We start from the raw sequence: 22203 nt of genomic DNA, 5'->3' as shown, positions 1-22203 counted from the left end.
GTGTATGTAATGCCAAGATAATTTCCTGTATGATAACATACATTATGAGGACATACAAATACAACGTATCTCAGCATCTGAAAGAATAGTCAAAACGAATTATAAAAAGTGTTGTATTCATAGTTCAGTTTTGAAATTCTTTATTACTCATTCATCTAAACTATATTTTATTCCATTTGACAAATGCAAACAGACCTATACAGTAAACCTTTAAAACTGCTGTATTGATTTTTTTTTTTTATCACCCAAAATGTCCCACAATCTTTATCAAGAGCCCCTCAAAACAAATAAAAACATAGAAATCAATGAAATTCACAAAAATAAAAAAGTGCATTCTGTTGCGAGTTCTATGAATACATTATATTTAAGTTCCCCTGAGCAGTCTCCTGCCTGACAAGCCGCCAGACACTTCAGGAAACATACTTGATTATCTCATTTCCTCTGCTATGAAAAAGGCAATTAGGTCCTTCTGAACGACATTTGGTGGCTTTGCACAAGAGCTGTGAAGACAGGAGTGTGTTGGGGGAAAGTACTCATTTATTTTGTTTAGGTGTGTCCAAGTATTGATGCTTCAGAATAACTGAAGGTAAATAAATAAAAAATTTAAAACCCAATTTTGACAACTACATTTTAACTGTAACTGATCCTTGATGTTCTGATGCCAAGAGTGTGATAGTGGTATGGGGTTAGGGGTATAACGTGTGGCTTCTCCTATGGCGCATTTGACATCTTAACGATGACTAAACATGTACAGTAGGCTACTCTTGTTCCTCATGTCATGACACATTCTCACAACAGCTAACAAAGTGACAGCCATTATAAACTGTCCACAAAACAAACATAAGAAAATCAAAGTATTCAACAAGGACATAGGCAGAGTCCTAAGGAAGTGACAACACCAGTAGAGCTAATGACCTTTACTGCAGACAGTCTGCAATAGTGCTTATTGGTAGCATTACTAGTGAGAGACTCAATGCTTAAGCTTAATGCTAACTTGTGATCCAATGGCTCACAATTGGAATCTCTTCAATCAAGTCTTTATATAAACAAATGTACTACAGACAACCTCCCAAACCTTAATGAACAAATAATGCCACATTAACTAAATACAGCACAAACGCTGGACATGCTGTACGTTTGAAATACTGTCTCCAATGCCCTGAGCTGACATTAACCAGTAATTTCATCCAATGATACACTTAACAGTTTTTGTTTCCTGCATAAAGAACTTGTTATGCACAATCGAAGAGAAAACATCTCATCATAAAATATAAGTCAGTAAACCTGTCTAGTCCATCAACCTGACTCTCCTCAGAGTGAATGTGGTTAAGAGCGTTTCTTCAGTCAAACTGAAGCAGGGAAAACAGATAATGCCTTTCCCATTCTCAATGTACAATGGCCTATTTATTATTCATTCTCTTTCACTCAGTGCAAATGTTTAGAAAACATAGCCATGGCACACACAAACTGAGTTGAAACAATTTGCGCAAATGAACTAGCTAAATAAACTGAAGCACCCGAATCCATTCCAGTCAATATCAGTTACAGTAACCCAAATACAAAAACATTCAGATAATGACCCCTAATGAGTCCGCAGTGGCCCCGATACCTGAAAAGACTGCTCTTTGGACATCCAACATGCATTAAGCCTTTCTTAAATGGTACATTAATATGCACTCCATATTTAGACCAGCGGCCCACTTGAATTTAACACAATGCTCATACAATAAGTCACATTAAATATCACTAGTTCAAGTAATCCTTCAGTCTACAGATCAGTCCAAAATCTACAGTTTAACAGACAACAGTGATCAGACTAAACCAAGTAGTGTGAGGGGGTTAAATGTTATCAATATTTCTGTCTTAGTTCATACAAAAATAAACGAATTATAGTGATTATTCCCTATCTGAAGTACACAACATCATTAAAAAACATACAAACAAAAAACTTGATCCAGAGGGAAACCTTAACAATTCATAAGAAACATAAGCATAAGTCAAGACACATGCATGGAACTTAGCAGCAGAGGTACAAATGAGTGCCTCTCACATTTAAACTGACACAAGTCATGCAGGTCAGCACAATATGGCCAAGGCATGCCTCTGCCTGAATACTCTCCTACAATAACTGCACTGAAGCCTCTGTGCTGAGCTGTACATGGTGGCACGCTAAGTGCAAGAGGGACCAGTCCCTTCCATGTGAGATTAGGCCGCCTGCAGCACCTCTGCCCACTACTATTTACTTGGAAAAGCAACGGCTTCATACTGCAGGTTACCTCTGGAGAAGGACACTGTGCTTACCAGACTGTTAAGCCTTGTCTGTAGTCTCAGATTGAATAACAACTGTGCATTTTACATAGTAGTCTCAAAATTACTCCCAAACCCCAACCCAACAACTGAGTTGAGCTTTTGTGTGTGTGTGTCTACATCGATGTTAAGAGTGAGTGTGTACTGTATGTGAAAGATGAGGGTGAGGAAACTTGGCAACTTGACAAACGGCCTGGGACAAATACAGAGAGCTGACAGCTTGCCAATTTGGTCAATGCAGAATGGCATTTTGTAATGTGTGTCAACAATAGAGGGGTAGGGGTGGGAATCCAGTTGAAATCACTCCCTATCTAAAGAAAAAATGCTTGTACATATAAAAAATGCTTGTGGCACCAAAACCGTGAAATGAGCAACATAGGAAATTAGCAAAATAAACAATATCCCACCAAAAGACTAGAGTGTTAGAAAAGTGTTTCCTTTGGGATGTAGTGGACAACAGTTGCCATGTGGCAGGAGAAGTGTGGTACTGTTGGAGCCCCCTGAAAAGGAAATGAGATTAAGAAAGCCATCAAAACAGAGGCGTTATGCTGCACTTCTCCAGATGAGGTGTTGGGGACCAGAGTAGTGGGGCTAAAGTGGGATCTGGGATATGAAGTGTTAATTGAATACTAGTTACAGTCTGTCCTGAAATATATAGAGGTTGTTAGTGGTGGCCACGGCAATGATGTTGTCCTGGGGGTGCCAGGCCGTGTGGAGGATCTTCTTGTTAAAGTCCAGGCTGTCTACACTGATCTCGTCCTTCTTGCGTTTCCCACCTGTGCACACCTTGCGGGGCTTGAGCACAGAGCGAGGCTTACTGCTCTCCCGAGACGCCTCCAGGGTCACATCCTGCCGGTAGCCTCGGTCAAACATCCGGAAGAAGTTGTTGTACGAGCCTGTCATCACAACACTGAGGAGGACAAGGGTGTGGAATGAGACTCAGAGGTAGTGGCAGACTGACCGTGGTTTCACATCAGTCTTTCAATCACAGAATCTAGCCAACACATTCATTAAATCAGCCCTTACAACATTCAAGTGTACTGTGGAATGTATACAAGGATGTCAAGGGACAGGAACAACAGTCTTTATAATGGCAATCCAGTGGCTTTTGTGCGGGATGGGAAACCTAAACGTGTACGGTGAATGAGTAAAAAAACATGATGTATCAACAAGCTAATACAGACAGATCCACCTTGAGTCCACCATTACAGACGTAATGCAAGGGGGAGCCTTGAGTTCTGTTTGACTGAGATAAAGGCAGCCTTTGATAAAGGCCTGTGCTGCTAAGTTCAGATGAGGGGAAATCCCAATGTACTGTATCTTACAGTAGCTACAACCCTTCTTCTGTAGGCCTAATGGAACATAAAATGACTATGCACTACAATAAATACAACTATTACTTTGATGATTCAGTGTCCTCAATATCAAACATTGATCTAATGTATCATACCGCATCAACTTCCTGATTAATGTCAGACAGCTATTAATAATTAGAGGCTGACCAATATGAGCCTTTTAAGGATGTATTTGTATTGGCGTTTAATCCACCGGAAAGGGCCGATATAAGACGCGGAGAAAACGCTCTGGAAAAAAGCTGTTCATAGAATCTGACAATTATTTGGGCATTTCATTATTTGCCCTGAAGAGGGAGCTCTTTACATGGCTATTAGCCTATCTTGCCTTGGCATGCTACAGACTGGACACTTATCACCCAACGCAACTACACCAGTTGGAGAGGAGAGTGAAATACTGTGAACTAACTGTTAGGCCTACTGCTTCTACGGTGAGTGCTGAGTAGATAGAAGCTCGCAAGCTCAATAAAGTGCCAAAAACGCACACTGGCCATAGACTGTTACATGAAGTGTCATGGTAGGGTGTTGGGTGTCATGACAAACAATGGATGCTATGCCAAAATGTGCTAAGAACGTTCAACTCTGTGGCAACGTGAACGTTACAGCCCCTTAGTGAAGCCCGCTAAATCTGGTGTGTTATATTTGCTCTTTGCGAAGGGTATTCCTCAAGCTCTGCCTCTGTCATTCAAATGTTTTCAGAGACAAAAAAAACATCAGGTTACAAAGTAGCGCTTCGTTGCTACGTTTTGATGTATGGGTTGTCACTTGTCAAGGACTGGTCCAAATTCACGTTTCGCCACCCCCATTTCCACGACAAGCGCTCGCTAACTAGCTGTGTGAGAGTACTTGACGCAGTTCACTGAGGGTTAGTGCTATCTGGAATCCTTGGGACGTCCCTAGCCTAAACCCTACCCTAACCATTTTAAATTTCAACTTCAATGGGGTAGGGATGTCCCAAGGATGCCGGAGAGCAAGGCCCATTCACTGAGGCAACGCTTGGAGCGAGAGGCAGCGCTGTGCCAGCGGTGCATTTTTTGATTGATGTTTTTCCTTTCAAGTTACAGTGAGGGAAAAAAGTATTTGATCCACTGCTGATTTTGTACGTTTGCCCACTGACAAAGACACGATCAGTCTATAATTTTAATGGTAGGTTTATTTGAACAGTGAGAGAAAATAACAAAAAAATCCAGAAAAACGCATGTCAAAAATGTTATAAATTGATTTGCATTTTAAATGAGGGAAATAAATATTTCTCCCCTCTGCAAAACATTACTTAGTACTTGGTGGCAAAACCCTTGTTGGCAATCAGAGGTCAGACGTTTCTTGTAGTTGGCCACCAGGTTTGCACACATCTCAGAAGGGATTTTGTCCCACTCTTCTTTGCAGATCTTCTCCAAGTTATTAAGGTTTCGAGGCTGACGTTTGGCAACTCGAACCTTCAGCTCCCTCCACAGATTTTCTATGGGATTAAGGTCTGGAGACTGGCTAGGCCACTCCAGGACCTTAATGTGCTTCTTCTTGAGCCACTCCTTTGTTGCCTTGGCCGTGTGTTTTGGGTCATTGTCATGTTGGAATACCCATCCACGACCCATTTTCAATGCCCTGGCTGAGGGAAGGAGGTGCTCACCCAAGATTTGACGGTACATGGCCCCCGTCCATCGTCCCTTTGATGCGGTGAAGTTGTCCTGTCCCCTTAGCTGAAAAACACCCCCAAAGCATAATGTTTCCACCTCCATGTTTGACGGTGGGGATGGTGTTCTTGGGGTCACAGCATTCCTCCTCCTCCAAACACGGCAAATTGAGTTGATGCCAAAGAGCTCGATTTTGGTCTCATCTGACCACAACACTTTCACCCAGTTCTCCTCTGAATCATTCAGATGTTCATCGGCAAACTTCAGACGGGCCTGTATATGTGCTTTCTTGAGCAGGGGGACCTTGCGGGCACTGCAGGATTTCAGTCCTTCACGGCGTAGTGTGTTACCAATTGTTTTCTTGGTGACTATGGTCCCAGCTGCCTTGAGATCATTGACAAGATCCTCCCGTGTAGTTCTGGGATGATTCCTCACCGTTCCCATGATCATTGCAACTCCACGAGGTGAGATCTTGCATGGAGCCCCAGGCCGAGGGAGATTGACAGTTCTTTTGTGTTTCTTCCATTTGCGAATAATCGCACCAACTGTTGTCACCTTCTCACCAAGCAGTTTGGCGATGGTCTTGTAGCCCATTCCAGCCTTGTGTAGGTCTACAATCTTGTCCCTGACATCCTTGGAGAGCTCTTTGGTCTTGGCCATGGTGGAGAGTTTGGAATCTGATTGATTGATTGCTTCTGTGGACAGGTGTTTTTTATACAGGTAACAAACTGAGATTAGGAGCACTCCCTTTAAGAGTGTGCTCCTAATCTCAGCTTGTTACCTGTATAAAAGACACCTGGGAGCCAGAAATCTTTCTGATTGAGAGGGGGTCAAATACTTATTTCCCTCATTAAAATGCAAATCAATTCATAAAATTTTTGACATGCGTTTTTTCTGAATGTTGTTGTTGTTATTCTGTCTCTCACTGTTCAAATAAACCTACCATTAAAATTATAGACTGATAATTTCTTTGTCAGTGGACAAACGTACAAAATCAGCAGGGGATCAAATACTTTTTTCCCCTCACTGTACACCTACCAGAATTCATTGGCTACAGCCCTACAAATCGATGAAAACAGATAAATACCAATACATTGAAAATATGTTGTCGTCAAGCTGGCTAGCATGAGGCAGCTCAGTCTTCAGTTTTTCCATAACAAAAGGTAATATTTCTGGTGCTCCTACACTTTATGTGGTGCTCTTAACCTTTTAGGGCACAAATGCAAAGCTTCCATAATCATTTAGCATGATTCTACTGTATCCAGCAATCTATCTGTATTTTATGTTATTTTTGCTTACTGTTTAATTATCCACTTCCATAAATCATGATTCATTCATACTGTGCAGTATTATTTATGATCTACTTTTGGAATACACCAAATGACCATAAGCAAACCCCAAGGCCTCATTTGTCAAAAACAAAAGTTAATAGTAACCATTCATCATAAATCCATTACATTAATGTTCTTTCCTCAAATTTAAGAGCATCTTTCTGAGTATCTTTGTAGGGCTGTTTTAAGCACAATCTATACAGAAAAAGTTTTTTTTTCTTCCATTCCAGCTATATTAATAAATACATCGGCAGATATATCGGTTATTGTGAATATTTCCACTATAAAATCAGATCCAAAATACCCATATCGGATAGGCTCAATTCATAGATACAGCATCAAGTTAAGAATTTATGGCAAAACTTGACGAGCCTCACCTGTCATTTCCATTCCAGCAGCACTCAAACTTATCAAAGATGCAGTCATTCTCATAGAGTGAGCACAGTTTACTCCTGAGGTATTCATGAACCTGTTGGGAGGAAAATGATAGTGAATCAAGACACTGGAGTACATAATATTTGCACAAAAAAAAACACATTGGTTCAGTCTAATATAAGCATACCTTCAAATGATAACAAATGATACAACAATCAAGTGAATGTATCTTTGCTAGAAATACATAAAATACAACAGGGACCAATTCAGGACAGGTGCGCCTTTGTAAAGGACACATTTACACACACCATCTTCTCCTAGTGGAAGATGTATGTATCAAACTAGAAGTTTAGAGTTGACAAGCAAATGGAATTTTGGATGCAACATCCATGATGTCACTATCTCCCGCCACAGACACCAGCTGACCTGATAAGTCTCTACTGGACGGGACTCCATGTTGAGGTCCCAGATTTTGACGGTGAGGTAGTCCCTGGTCATCATGTAGCGCCCACTGTGGCTGAACTTGACATCAGAGATGGAGGAGATGATCTCAGAGAAGAATGAGCGGTTGCTTGGATCCTCAGGCTCTTCAAACACTGAATGAAACAAGGAGAAGTGTGCTAGCTCAGTCAGTTCATTGGAGTAGTCAATGACTGGAATGGACACTCATGAAGCATCTGCTTCAGAGGTCTCTGAAATTGCTGGGCTTTTATGTACTTTTAATCTGTCTCCGAAAAACTGGATACATATGTAGTTATTTCAATCAATATGCCACTTTAGTCACCAACTAGTCGTCTCCACAGGGCACAGCATTCTGTCTGAAACTAATATCATGGACTCCACTGTCACATTCCACTTACGTTTGGAGTGCTGGTCACAGAGAGCTGATGCTCTCATGTCACAGAGCCGGATGGTGCCCTTGCTACTGCTGTAGACAAAGGTGTTGCACTGGTTAGGATGGAACTCTGCTGCTGTAATCACCTCTGTCAACTCCTCCATGTTAGCTGGCTTGATGTCCACAATGTCTAAGGAGGTCAGTGAGGTCAAGGGAAAAACATAAGCGCTCTGACACCACAGATAAGAAATGGGGCACCTGAACTACTCTGACCCAAACATTTCTTTAATTGTGCGTTGTTGAACTATCTCATTAAAATTGGTTACAGTGCTATCCAAGCAAACTCAATGCATAATAAAAAAAAATTTAAGCATTACATCAAGATGGAACAAGATCACCAAGAGGACCTTCTGAAGTGCTCATTAGACAGACTGAAAGGAAAAGTGATGGGGACCAAACACAGAGAGGATACTAAAGCTGCGGTCAGTGATCTCCAGGTTCCAGAGGTTGATGCGAAGGTCATCGGCAGACAGGTAGGTCTCACAGTCGCTGTTGACCGAGATGGAGTTGATGTGGTAGGTGTGTGCATTAGCAAACACTCGTCTGGGACTGGCCTCCACCATCAGGTCCATGGGCTGAAACACTGGGACCTATGGTGAAGAGGAAGGAGGAGATTTAGCAGGTTCTCTCTAGCCAGGTGTATGAGTTTTGTGTGTAGTGTATAGGATGAGTCAATGTTGGGGTCTCTGAGTGTGTAGGGTATATGTACGTGAAGGTCTACACACCCGTAGTTTTGTGACGGTGGTGGGGTCTCTGTAACGCCCATCCTCTTCCTTCAGGTTGTACCCCTCTGGTCTCTTGTCCCGTTCACTGATTTTCCACAGCTTTATAGTTTTATCTGCAAGACAGCACACATGTATGTCAATGCTGCTTCTGCATCAGCAATATATTTCCGTTGCTCCCTCTCCTATTCAAAACGTACAAATGAGTCAATATAATGAACAGCTTATCTAGAGTTCCCCCCCCCATCTCCAACAGAGGAAAGGGCTAGGAAGGGTAAGGCTACATGCACACACTGCTCTACTGACCATTCGTGGACAAGAGGAACTGTGCAGCGTTCTTCTGAGGCAGCCACCGGATCTTGTTGATCTTCTCCTCGATCTCAAGGCTCTTCAAGTAGTCGAACTCAGGCTCGTGGCTCTGGAAGGTGCTGTAAACATTGTACTCTCCACGGCACTGTGGCTGGCTCTTACTCTGCTCAATGACAACATGCACAACGCAGATTCTGGGTCCAATCATGTCAAAAATAAATATACTACTGAGACGACTCTGTCAAGTGCTTAATTATAGTGGACTGTGTTGAGCAGTAACCTCCACTTACCTCTAGCTCCTGCTGAAAGATGACAACGCGGCCCCCCTTGTCCCCAGTGGCTAGTAGCTCCCCAGAGTGATTGAATTCCACAGTGGATATGATGTCAGCTGTCACAAATAACATGGTAATTAGTAAGTTCAATTGCTTATTGCAAAATAATAGAAGTATCAACATTTGTAATGTTTTGGGGGGTAACTATCCATTTTGCCATGCATCTAGCTCCCTGCTGTGGCGCACTGATTTCAAAACTACTGAGCCTAGTACTAGTAGCCTACATCTGATTTTGTGAAGCTGTGGAAAGCAAGCTGTACTTAACCACCCCAGAGTGAAAACGTAAAACAAATATAGCATCTGCAGCGAACCACTTCCATAGAATTCTCATCTCGCTGCCTTTAGCTCAACTCAACAAACTCTCCCTTGTTGACTGAGGTTGGCACAAGCCTGAGAGTGTAGGGTAATGCTATCCCCCACAGCCACACACCGCCTCCCCACACTTCTAATAGAAACAGACAAAGGGGAAAGGAAACAAGCAGAAATAAACTATTTTGCAGCAGCATGAAAACTGTTGCATAACCCACAGAGCCACTGTCTGAGTCTTGCTTTTGCATGTCTGAAGGTGTGTGATTAACAAAGGGACAGTCACACACACAGATTCTGACCTAATCTGTTTTGTTATGCTTGTTCTCAGGCAAAGCTTGTACTGTAAACAGAATCTTGTAATGTGCACACACGATCAAGCACACTCAGCTCTAGCTATTCATACACTTCAAGGGAGGTCGTCAGCCAAAATGCACCTAATAGTTATTTCCCTTTATCTTATGTGCAACTAAGCACACCGTCTATGCAGCCTAGAAACCCAAGTAGGCTACTAGCTCTCAATTTAAAAAGCAAAATTACCATGGTTGTACCAGCATCTTAATGAGTTTAAGTGTAGAAATACAACAGTTACCATTGGCTCTTTACCAATGCTTTATTTACCTGCATCATGGGATGAAGTAGGCTACAGACCAAAACCGCATGTAATGGCTGACACTGTAGATCAGTCACGAGAATCACCCAACATGATCTTACCTTTCCATTGGGACATTGAAAATATTCTATCTACATACAGTAACAGTCACAAGTTTGGACACCTACTCATTCCAGGGTTTTCTTTATTTTTCACAATGTTCTACATTGTAGTTGATGATAGCCAGAAGATAGCCCTATTTGGTAAAATACCAAGTCCATATTATGGCAAGAACAGCTCAAATAAGCAAAGAGAAACGACAGTCCATCATTATTTAAGACATGAAGGTCAGTCAATACGGAACATTTCAAGAACTTTGAAAGTTTCTTCAAGTGCAGTTGTAAAAACCAACAAGCGCTATGATGAAACTGGCTCTCATGAAGACCCAGAGTTACCTCTGCTGCAGAGGATAAGTTCATTAGAGTTACTAGCCTCAGAAATTGCAGCCCAAATAAATGCTTCACAGAGTTCAAGTAACAGACATCTCAACATCAACTGTTCAGAGGGGACTGTGTGAATCAGGCCTTCATTGTCAAATTGCTGCAAAGAAACCACTACTAAAGGACACCAATAATAAGAAGAGACCTGCTTGGGACAAGAAACACGAGCAATGGACATTAGACCGGTGGAAATGTGTCCTTTGGTCTGGAGTCCAAATTTGAGATTTTTGGTTCCAACCGCCGTGTCTTTGTGAGACGCAGAGTAGGTGAATGGATGATCTCCGCATGTGTATTTCCCACCGTAAAGCATGGAGGAGGTGGTGTTATGGTGCTTTGCTGGGGACACTGACTGTGATTTATTTAGAATTCAAGGCACACTTAACCAGCATGGCTACCACAGCATTCTGCAGTGATACACCATCCCATCTGGGTTGGGCTTAGTGGGACTATGATTTGTTTTTCAACAGGACAATGACTCAATACACCTCCAGGCTGTGTAAGGGCTGCATCAGATGACCTGGCCTCCACAATCCCCCGACCTCAACCCAATTCAGATGGTTTGGGATGAGACGGACCGCAGAGTGAAGAAAAAGCAGCCAACAAGTGCTCAGCATATGTGGGAACTCCTTCAAGACTGCTGGAAAAGCATTCCAGGTGTAGCTGGTTGAGAGAATGCCAAGAGTGTGCAAAGCTGTCATCAAGGCAAATATATATATATATATATATATATATTTTTTTTTTGATTTGTTAAACACTTTTTTGTTTACTACATGATTCCATACGTGTTATTTCATAGTTTTGATGTCTTCACTATTATTCTACAATGTAAAAAATAGTAAAAATAAAGAAAAACCCTTGAATGAGTAGGTGTCCAAACTTCTGACTGGTAGTGTACCATACCCCATAATGACAAAATGAAAACATGTTATTATAACTTTTTGCACATTTATTGAAAATGAATACAGAAATCTTATTTACATTAGTATTCACATCCCTGAGTTAATACTTTGTAGAACCACCTTTGGCGGCAATTACAGCTGTGAGTCTTTTTGGGTAAGTCTCTAAGGAATGTACAATATTTGCCCATGATTCTTTTTTAAATTATTCAAGCTCTGTCAAGTTGATCGTTGATCATTGCTAGACAGCCATTTTCAAGTCTTGCCATAGATCTTTAAGCTGATTTAAGTCAAAACTGTAACCAGGCCACTCAGGAACATTCAATGTCATCTTGGTAAGCAACTCCAGTGTAGATTTGGCCTTGTGTTTTAGTTTATCGTCCTGCTGAAAAGGTGAATTTGTCTCCCAGTGTCTGTTGAAAAGCAGACTGAACCAGGTTTTCTAGGATTTTGCCTGTACTTATAGCTGGATTCCTTTTCTTTTTATAATAAAAAAAAAACTCCCTAGTCCTTGCTGAAAACAAGCATACCCATAACATGATGCAGCCACCGCCATGGTTGAGAATATGAAGAGTGGTACTCAGCGATGTGTTGGATTTGCCCCGAACATACCGCTTTGTTGTAGAATGGCGCTGGAGGGAATAGAGTCCGTTTTACAGGCTCCTGACCAATCGTGCTATTGTTTTTTCCCCCCACTGATCTTTTGTACATAATGTTTCCGCCATCGTTTGCTATGACCGAAAATAGCTTGTGGACATCTGAACAGCTATCACTAACTTAGATTTGGATGAGGACTTCTACTTCAATGAGTCGGAGGTGAAAGATATTGATTATCCCGGACCAGGCCCAAATCCCCGACACTCGAAGGAGGAGGAGGAGGAGGAGACGGCGCTATAGACGCCGGCGTGCGGGATACCAGACGAGACTACGCTGGTGTGGATACGTCGGCTCTACCCTCCGTTCTATTAGCGAATGTGCAATCACTGGAGAATAAACTGGATGAGCTCCGTTCGAGACTATCCTATCAACGTGATCTGAAGAACTGTACTATCCCATGTCTCTCAGAGTCGTGGCAAGTCGTAGCTGAACAAGGAAATGGTCAATATAAATCTAGCAGTTTTTTCTATACATCAACATGACAGAATGGAGGCGTCGGGGAAGCTCCGGGGAGGCGGGTGTGTGTCTTTTTGTCAACAACAACTGGTGCGCCATCTCTAATATTAAGGAAGTCTCGAGGTTCTGCTCACCTGAGTTAGAATACTTCATGATAAGCTGTAGACCATACTATTTACCAAGAGAGTTATCTATATTTTTCATAGCTGGCTATTTACCACCACAAACTGATGCTGGCACTAAGACCGCACTCAATGGGCTGTATAGGGCCATAAGCAAACAAGAAAATGCTCACCCAGAGGCGGCGCTCCTAGTGGCCAGTGACTTTATTGCAGGAAAACTGAAATCAGTTGTACCTCATTTCTACCAGCATGTCACCTGTGCAACTAGAGGCGAAAAACACTAGTTCAACTTCACGCCACACACAGAGACGCATACAAAGCTCTCCCTTGCACTCCATTTGGCAAATCTGACTATAACTCTATCCTCCTGATTCCTGCTTACAAACAAAAAAACTCAAAACAGGAAATACCAGTGACGCGCGCAATACGGAAGTGGTCCAATGAAGCGTATGCTAAGCTTCATAACTGTTTCGCTAGCACAAACTGGAATATGTTACGGGATTCATTAATAAGTGCATCAACAACGTCGTCCCAACAGTACCGTACGTACATATCCCAAACAGAAGCCACGGATTACAGGCAACATCCACACTGAGCTAAAGGCTAGAGCTGCCGCTTTCAAATAGCGGGACACTAATCCGGATGCTTATAAGAAATCCCGCTACGCACTACGACCAACCATCAAACAGGCAAAGCGTCAATACAGGACCAAGATTGAATCCTACTACACCGGCTCTGACGCTCGTCGGATGTGGCAGGGCTTGCAAACTATCACAGGTTACAAAGGGAAACCAAGCCTCCCAGATGAGCTAAATACCTTCTATGTTCGCTTCGAGGCTAGCAACAATGAACCATAGTGAGAGCACCAGCTGTTCCGGACGACTGTGTTATCATGCTCTCCGTAGCCGATGTGAGTAAGACCTTTAAACAGGTTAACATTCACAAGGCCGCAGGGCAGACGGATTACCAGCTGGCAAGTATCTTCACTGACATTTTCAAACTCTCCCTGACCCAGTCTGTAACACCTACATGTTTCAAGCAGACCACCATAGTCCCTGTGCCCAAGAATGGCAAGGTAACCTGTCGAAATGACTATCGCCCCGTAGCACTCACATCTGTAGTCATGAAATGCTTTGAAAGGGTGGTCATGGCTCACATCAACACATTCATACCAGACCCACTCCAATTTGCATACCGCCCCAACAGATCCACAGCCCTTTCCCACCTGGTCAAAAAGGAACACCTACGTGAGAATGCTGTTAATTGACTACAGCTCAGTGTTCAACACCACAGTGCTCTCACTAAGCTCATCACTAAGCTAAGGACTATAGGATTAAACACCTCCCTCTGCAACTGGATCATGGACTTCCTAAAGGGCCGCCCCCAGGTGGTGACGGTAGGCAACACATCTGCCACGCTGACCCCCAACACAGGGGCCCCTCAGGGGTGTGTGCTTAGTCCCCCCCTGTACTCCCTGTTCACCCACGACTCGAACACCATCATTAAGTTTGTAGACGACACAACGGTGGTAGGCCTGATCACTGATGATGATGAGACGGCCTACAGGGTTGTGGTCAGAGACCTGGTAGTGTGGTGCCAGGACAACCACCTCTCTCTCAAAATCAGCAAGACAAAGGATCTGATCGTGGACTACAGGAAGCGGAGGGCCAAGCAGGCCCCCCATCCACATCGAAGGGGCTGTAGTGGAGCAGGTCGAGAACTTCCAAATTCCTCTGGGTTCACATCACGGTCCACACACACCAACACAGTCGTGAAGAAGGCACGACAACACCTCTTCCCCCTCAGGAGGCAGCAAATATTTGGCATGGGCCCTTAGACACTCAAATTTTTTTACAGCTGCACCATTGAGAGCATCTTGACTGGCTGCATCACCGCTTGGTACGGCAACTGCTTGGCATCCGGCCGCAAGGCGCTACAGAGGGTAGTGTGTACGGCCTAGTACATCACTGGGTCCGAGCTCCCTGCCATCCAGGACGTCTATACCATGCGGTGTCAGAGGAAGGCCCTAAAAACTGTCAAAGACTCCAGCCACCCAAGTTATAGGGTGTTTTCACATATAGTCCTCTTTAAAATAACCGATCTCAGTCTTCTTTAAATTAAACTCTGGGGTAAGAAATAAGCTAAATAACTCAGTTATCTTTGTATTCACACTGCCCTTGCCTTTGAATGAGGACTCAACTCTTTTGCCAGGCCACTTCACTTATTTGGTGGTCCGAGTCCTCTTTGCATTCACATTGCTGTTTAGAAAGGAACCAAGATTTTTTCCCCAACATTCACCCAATGAACTCTGGGTTTTTACAAAGTGCAGGACAAGCCATTGCATCAAAATGCTGGAATACCCATCCACGGCCCATTTTCAATGCCCTGGCTGAGGGAAGGAGGTTCTCACCCAAGATTTGACGGTACATGGCCCTGTCCATCGTCCCTTTGATGCGGTGAAGTTGTCCTGTCCCCTTAGCAGAAAAACACCCCCAAAGCATAATGTTTCCACCTCCATGTTTGACGGTGGGGATGGTGTTCTTGGGGTCATAGGCAGCATTCCTCCTCCTCCAAACACGGCGAGATGAGTTGATGCCAAAGAGCTCCATTTTGGTCTCATCTGACCACAACACTTTCACCCAGTTCTCCTCTGAATCATTCAGATGTTCATTGGCAAACTTCAGACGGGCCTGTATATGTGCTTTCTTGAGCAGGGGGAACTTGCGGGCGCTACAGGATTTCAGTCCTTCACTGCGTAGTGTGTTACCAATTGTTTTCTTGGTGACTATGGTCCCAGCTGCCTTGAGATCATTGACAAGATCCTCCCGTGTAGTTCTGTGATGATTCCTCACCGTTCCCATGATCATTGCAACTCCACGAGGTGAGATCTTGCATGGAGCCCCAGGCCGAGGGAGATTGACAGTTCTTTTGTGTTTCTTCCATTTGCGAATAATCGCACCAACTGTTGTCACCTTCTCACCAAGCTGCTTGGCGATGGTCTTGTAGCCCATTCCAGCCTTGTGTAGGTCTACAATCTTGTCCCTGACATCCTTGGAGAGCTCTTTGGTCTTGGCCATGGTGGAGAGTTTGGAATCTGATTGATTGATTGATTGCTTCTGTGGACAGGTGTCTTTTATACAGGTAACAAACTGAGATTAGGAGCACTCCCTTTAAGAGCGTGCTCCTAATCTCAGTTCGTTACCTGTATAAAAAAGACACCTGGGAGCCAGAAATCTTTCTGATTGAGAGGGGGTCAAATACTTATTTCCCTCATTAAAATGCAAATCAATTCATAACATTTTTGACACTTGTTTTTTTCTGGATTTTTTTGTTGTTATTCTCTCTCACTGTTCAAATAAACCTACCATTAAAATGATAGACTGATCATTTTTTGTCAGTGGGCAAACGTACAAAATCAGCAGGGGATCAAATACTTTTTTCCCCTCACTGTATTATTGGTAACAGAATAAATAGCAGAAGATTAACTGCAGATTAAATAATGCTGTCATTGAAAATTGTACACCCAATTTATGCTACTGCCCCTATAAGAGCTAGAATTGATTTTGTACCCTGTTGTGAATCTCACTAAATATGTCATCTTCTCACACTATTTAAACCCCACGATCGAATAAACATCTTATGAAGCTCTCTTAGCCTGTAGATCACATCTTGCGAACAAATAATCTGAACTAAAAACTCCACACATATTTTGGAATTTCTGTGCATCCTTGACAATCGCTAATCAATATCCAAAAACCGCACGTTTTTACGTGAATCTGGGGTGTAATCATTAGCCAAAAAGTTAACTAAAACCAGAGTTTCTATTGGACAAATTCAGGTAGCTGCTTCCATTAATAAAAATGTTTTTTCAACAGAATTGGCGTAATGAATACGCCGCTGCACATCATCTTCTATCTTTTGTGGCACCAATGTGAGGGGTTATGGCAGGGGAAACGGTGTTGCAGAAGTCTTGTGTGTGGTGCAGGAATAATGACAAGTGAACCTGGGGAGCTTTGTGTTCACATTACCCTAAAAAACGGGAACCGGACCACGGAATTCAAGCGAACCGAACTCAGACCACCTCTCGAGATTTTCTTGGTTTGCTTCAGGGGCACTGAGTTCACAAAAACTGTCTGAAAGGGAACAAGTGTGAAAACAACCATAGACTTCTCTCTGATACCGCACAGCAAGTGGTACCGATGCACCAAGTCTGGAACCAACAGGACCCTGAACAGCTTCTAAACCCAAGCCATAAGACTGCTAAATTGTTAGTTAAATAGTTAACCAATAGCTAGCCGGACTATCTGCATTGACCCTTTTTGCACCAACTCTTTTAACCCATCACATACGCTGCTGTTACTGTTAATCTATCCTGTTGTATAGTCACTTTATCCCTACCTATATATACATAACTACCTCAAAATTACCTCGTACCCCTGCACATCGACTCGGTACTGGCACCCCGTGTATATAGCCAAGTTATCGTTACTCATTGTGTATTTATTCCCTGTGTTATTATTTTTCTATTATTTCTCTCTGCATTGTTGGGAAGGTCCCGTAAGTAAGCATTTCACTGTTAGTCTACACCTGTTGTTTACGAAGCATGTAACAAATACAATTTGATTGTATTCAGGACAAAAACTTTTATACTATACAGGCTCTCTTCTTTTCATTCTGTAATTTAGGTTTGTATTGTGGAGTAAGTATACTGAACAAAAATATAAAAAAAGTGTAAAGTGTTGGTCCCATGTTTCATGAGCTGAAATAAAAGATCCCAGAAATGTTCCATACTCACAAAAAGCTTATTTGTCTCAAATTATGTGCACAAACTTCAAGAAGCATATCAAGAAGCTAATTAAACAGCATGATCATTACACAGGTGCACCTTGTGCTGGGGACAATAAAAGGCCACTCTAAAATGTGCTGTTTTGTCACACAACACAATGACACAGATGTCTCAAGTTTTGAGGAAGCGTGCAGTTGGCATGCTGACTGCAGGAATGTCCACAAGAACTGTTGCCAGAGAATGTAATGTTAATTTCTCTACCAACGTCGTTTTAGAGAATTTGGCGGTACGTCCAACCGGCCTCACAACCGCAGACCACTTGTAACCACGCCATCCCAGGATCTCCACATCCGGCTTCTTCACCTGCGGGATCATCTGAGACCAGCCACCCGCACAGCTGATGAAACGGAGGAGTATTTCTGCCTGTAATAAAGCCCTTTTGTGGGGAAAATCTCATTCTGATTGGCTGGGCCTGGCTCCCCAGTGGGTGGGCCTGGCTCCCAAGTGGGTGGGCCTATGCCCTCCCAAACCCACCCATGGCTGCGTCCCTGCCCAGTCATATGAAATCCATAGATTAGGGCATAATTAATTTATTTCAATTGACTAATTTCCTTATACGAACTGTAACTCAGTAAAATCGTTTAAATTGTTGTATGTTGCGTTTATATTTTTGTTCAGTATACAATGTTGTTGAACCATCCTCAGTTTCTCCTATCACAACCATTAAACTCTAACTGTTTTAAAATCACCATTGGCTTGGTGAAATCCCTGATCAGTTTCCTTCCTCTTCGGCAACTGAGTTAGGAAGGTCGCCTGGATCTTTGTAGTGACTGGGTGTATTGATTTGTAAAACACATCTTACCAATCGGTGCCCTACTTTGCAAGGAATTGAAAAACCTCCCTTGTCTTTGTGCTTGAAATTCACTACTTGATTGAGGGACCTTACAGATAATTTTATGTGTGGGGTACAGAGATGAGGTAGTTATTAAAAAATCATGTTAAACACTATTATTGCACAGAGTGAGTCCATGCCAATTATTATGTGATTTGTTATGCTTTTTTTTTTTCACTCCTGTACTTATTTAGGCTTGTCATAACAAAGGGGTTACATACTTATTGACTCAAGATATTTCAGCTTTGAATTAGTTATTAATTTCTAAGATGTTCTACATACAAAAGTCCACTGACATTATGGGGTATTGTGTGCACAAAATCTCAAAATCATCCATTTTAAATTCAGGCTGTAACACAACAAAATGTGGGAAAGGTAACGGGGTGTCAATACTTTCTGAAGGCACTGTACAGTAGCAAGCTAAGTGCATTATTGACTGCACCCAAGCTAGACTACATCAACTAACGTAGCTAGCTAACTGTCTAGAGCAGGGTTCTTCAATTCCGGTCCTGGAGGGCCGAAACACCTCTGTTTTTCATCCTCTCCTTCTAATCAGGGGCTAATTCAGACCTGGGACACCAGGTGAGTGCAATTAACTACCAGGTAGAAATAAAAAACAGAAGTGTTTCGGCCCTCCAGGACCGGAATTGAAGAACCCTGGTCTAGAGCCTGAATCATCAGTCTTACCTTCAGCCACATCGTCATCAATCGCTCCTTTGACTTGAGAAAAACACCACTGCACATCATTGCCCCCGCCGCCGGCTCCTAGAACCCCACAAACAGAGCAACGCTTTAGAAATCAAAAGCTGCATCATTCATGGCTTTGATGTCAAAGATTAATGTGAATCTTCTATATCTAGTTAGCAAGCGAGCATGCTTTTTTATAATCTACTGACTAACGTTACTTTCCATAATTAGAGAAGACAACTATTGAGCAACTTATTGACATCATTGTTTGGTAGCTTCAATACAGAGAAAGTGATAGCAAATATAGAAAGCTAGTTAGTTAGCTAGTTAATATAACTAGTTAGCTAATGTTGTTGAAGTTAGCTAGCTACTATAACGTTAAATCTAGCGGAAGCATCTGCTACGCGGGACAACATGCAGAGTACACGCCCAACTCGGAGGAGGCTAATGTTAGCTAGCTAGCTAGCTAGCTTCTCTCCAAATGGCAAGAAAGCGGACAATATACATATAAACTTAGCAACATTATGGGCGATAAACAAGCCCCTTCAATTTATGCATCAGACATTGTAAGCTTGCTAGTTAACTTTACCTGCCATGGTGAGAGGGAATCTCTGTCGAGGGCTTGGTTGGGGCCCTTGCTTATCTTTCCAGTTTGCCGGGCTAGGGTGTGTACAAGCAGAATCTCGCTGAGAGTGCAAGTGAAGCTATGGAGTGTGTGGCTCTTTTCCCTTACTATTTTCAACTTCTCCTGTCACTTATCTTGCTTAGCAATGCTTTGACAATCAACAACGCTTCCTCGGATCACCTTGCAACTATTATTTCCCTCTCCCTGCTTCTACTTTCAAAATGGCGCAACCTGGTCCTGCACTGACGTCAGTGAGAGGCAGGTGCGCGCTTCCCAACAGTTTAAATTCATTCCCTTTCCAATACATGCCCCTTTCGAATACTAAATAATATCCTTCCTCCTTTCCTTGACGAAATCACTGATCTGACAAAATGGTTGGTGATCCACTCCTATAGTATGGATCCACTATATAGTTCACAAGAAAGGAAGAGCAGTATTTACGACCAACTTTGCTATCACCAATCAGAAAAATGCATTGGAAAGCATTCAAACATAATACCACTAATGATTCAAACAGGTCATCCAAATAAAATAATCTGGTTCCCCTTGAGTTTGCCTTAGGGGTTAAATACCTGAAAGTATTGAGATGATGTGTTGATTTAAAAATGCAGTAACATTATAGGGCCATCCCATTTTATTTCAATCACCTTTCGAACGCACTCCTTTTGACTTGAACAAAACTTTCTATATATATTTGCCCATGGTAAAAGTGGTCAGAAAGTTACTTTTTGGACCTGAATGCCAAAATATTTAGGAGATAGAAGTGCTCAAAGATGACCCATTTTGCATACCCCACCATAGCATGAGACAGCCATGTCTTTCTTCGTCACTGGAAAAGATAAACGGTTTAATTTTATATAATTTAAAAGCTTACAAATAGGGTTGTCAAACAAATGTATAATTCCGTAATAAAGAAAATACATATAAATCAGGATTTTGTTTGCCATTCGCATCAATTATCCAAAAATCTATCACGCGTAAACTCATATTTACATTTACGTCATATAGCAGATGCTCTTATCCAGAGCGCTTTACAAATTGGTGCATTGAATTTATGATAGCCAGTGGGCCAACCACTTTTTTTTATTGGGGGTAGAAGGATTACTTTTATTCCAGGTATTCCTTAAAGAGGTAGGGTTTCAAGTGTCTCCGGAAGGTGGTCAGTGACTCCGCTGTCCTGGCGTCCGGGGGGAGCTTGTTCCACCATTGGGGTGCCAGAGCAGCGAATAGCTTTGACTGGGCTGAGCGGGAACTGTGCTTCGGTAGAGGTAGTGGGGCTAGCAGGCCAGAGGTGGATGAACGTAGTGCCCTCGTTTGGGTGTAGGGTCTGATCAGAGCCTGAAGGTAAGGAGGTGCCGTTCCCCTCACAGCTCCGTAGGCAAGCACCATGGTCTTGTAGTAGATGCGAGCCTCAACTGGAAGCCAGTGGAGTGTGCGGAGGAGTGGGGTGACATGAGAGAACTTGGAAAGGTTGAACAACAGACGGGCTGCAGCGTTCTGGATATGTCGTAGTTGAAACCCAATTCTACACAATCTGAGGTGGTTTGTGTTGTGCCGCCATCGGTTGAGACACAGCATGCACTGAAATACAGGGTGGAAGTCATGTTTTGGCTGATAAATGTACTAAAATGGGAATAACATTTACATTTTAACTTTAAAATGGTAGCACAAAGATGGGTGGAGGGCCAGATATCAGATAATGTTGACTTGAAAAAATATCAGTTTTAAATTATACTGTCAATCTTCCATAGGAAACCTATTGAAATAATAGAAATATAGATAATAATATAGACATTCCCATTTAGGTGCACTTTCAATGGTGGGTTAACCAACGGCCATCTTTGTGGTAGTAATGATGTACCAGCTAAATTTCAGTGGTCTGAATAGATATGTCCATTCTATGTATTCTATTTCTATGATTGAAATTACGCCCACCCTGTATTCAAGAGTATGCTGTGTCTCTATCGATGGGGGGCACAACACAAACACCTCAGATGATGTAAAATAATAGGGTCTAAACTAAAACATATGCAGAAATTGTTTTTTTGTTGTTGTTGAGTTTACGTGTTTTTAGATAATTGATGTTAAAGGTTAAATAAAAAGACCACATTTTATAAAAAAAACAAGAAATTATAAAATTGTTTGACGACCCTGTTTGTAAGCTTTTAAACGATATCTAACTCAACCGTTCTGATAAAGACAATTATGTCTCATGGCATACGGGTCAACTTTGAGCACCTCTATCTTCTAAATGTTTTGGCATTCAGGTCCATAAAGGAACTTCTACCATGGGCAAAAATGTATGGAACGTTTTGTTCCTATCAAAAGGGGTGTGGTCAGAAAGTTATTTAAATCAAATGGAACAACCCTATTTTATTGTTTAATGTTATTCATGGTATTTTAATGGTGTGGTGAACAACAACATTCCAA

General features: G+C 42.4%; 1 protein-coding gene across 1 annotated transcript; it reads right to left on the bottom strand.

The window, feature by feature from the left end:
* Positions 1-109: 109 nt before the first annotated feature.
* On the bottom strand, positions 110-20028 carry LOC121530855 (serine/threonine-protein phosphatase 2A 55 kDa regulatory subunit B alpha isoform). Its single transcript, XM_041836145.2, has 10 exons — positions 19738-20028; positions 19149-19226; positions 9213-9310; positions 8920-9085; positions 8617-8729; positions 8304-8481; positions 7857-8021; positions 7423-7592; positions 6999-7090; positions 110-3217 (listed from the first exon to the last, which is right to left on the bottom strand). The coding sequence occupies exons 1-10, from the start codon at positions 19742-19744 to the stop codon at positions 2941-2943; spliced, it is 1344 nt and encodes a 447-aa protein (XP_041692079.1). The 5' UTR covers positions 19745-20028; the 3' UTR covers positions 110-2940.
* Positions 20029-22203: the final 2175 nt, after the last annotated feature.

Source organism: Coregonus clupeaformis, chromosome 18, assembly GCF_020615455.1.
Source record: "Coregonus clupeaformis isolate EN_2021a chromosome 18, ASM2061545v1, whole genome shotgun sequence".
NCBI classification, from domain to species: Eukaryota; Metazoa; Chordata; class Actinopteri; order Salmoniformes; family Salmonidae; genus Coregonus; species Coregonus clupeaformis.
Note: the sequence above shows the minus strand (reverse complement) of the source record. Positions and strands in the feature narration are given on the sequence as shown.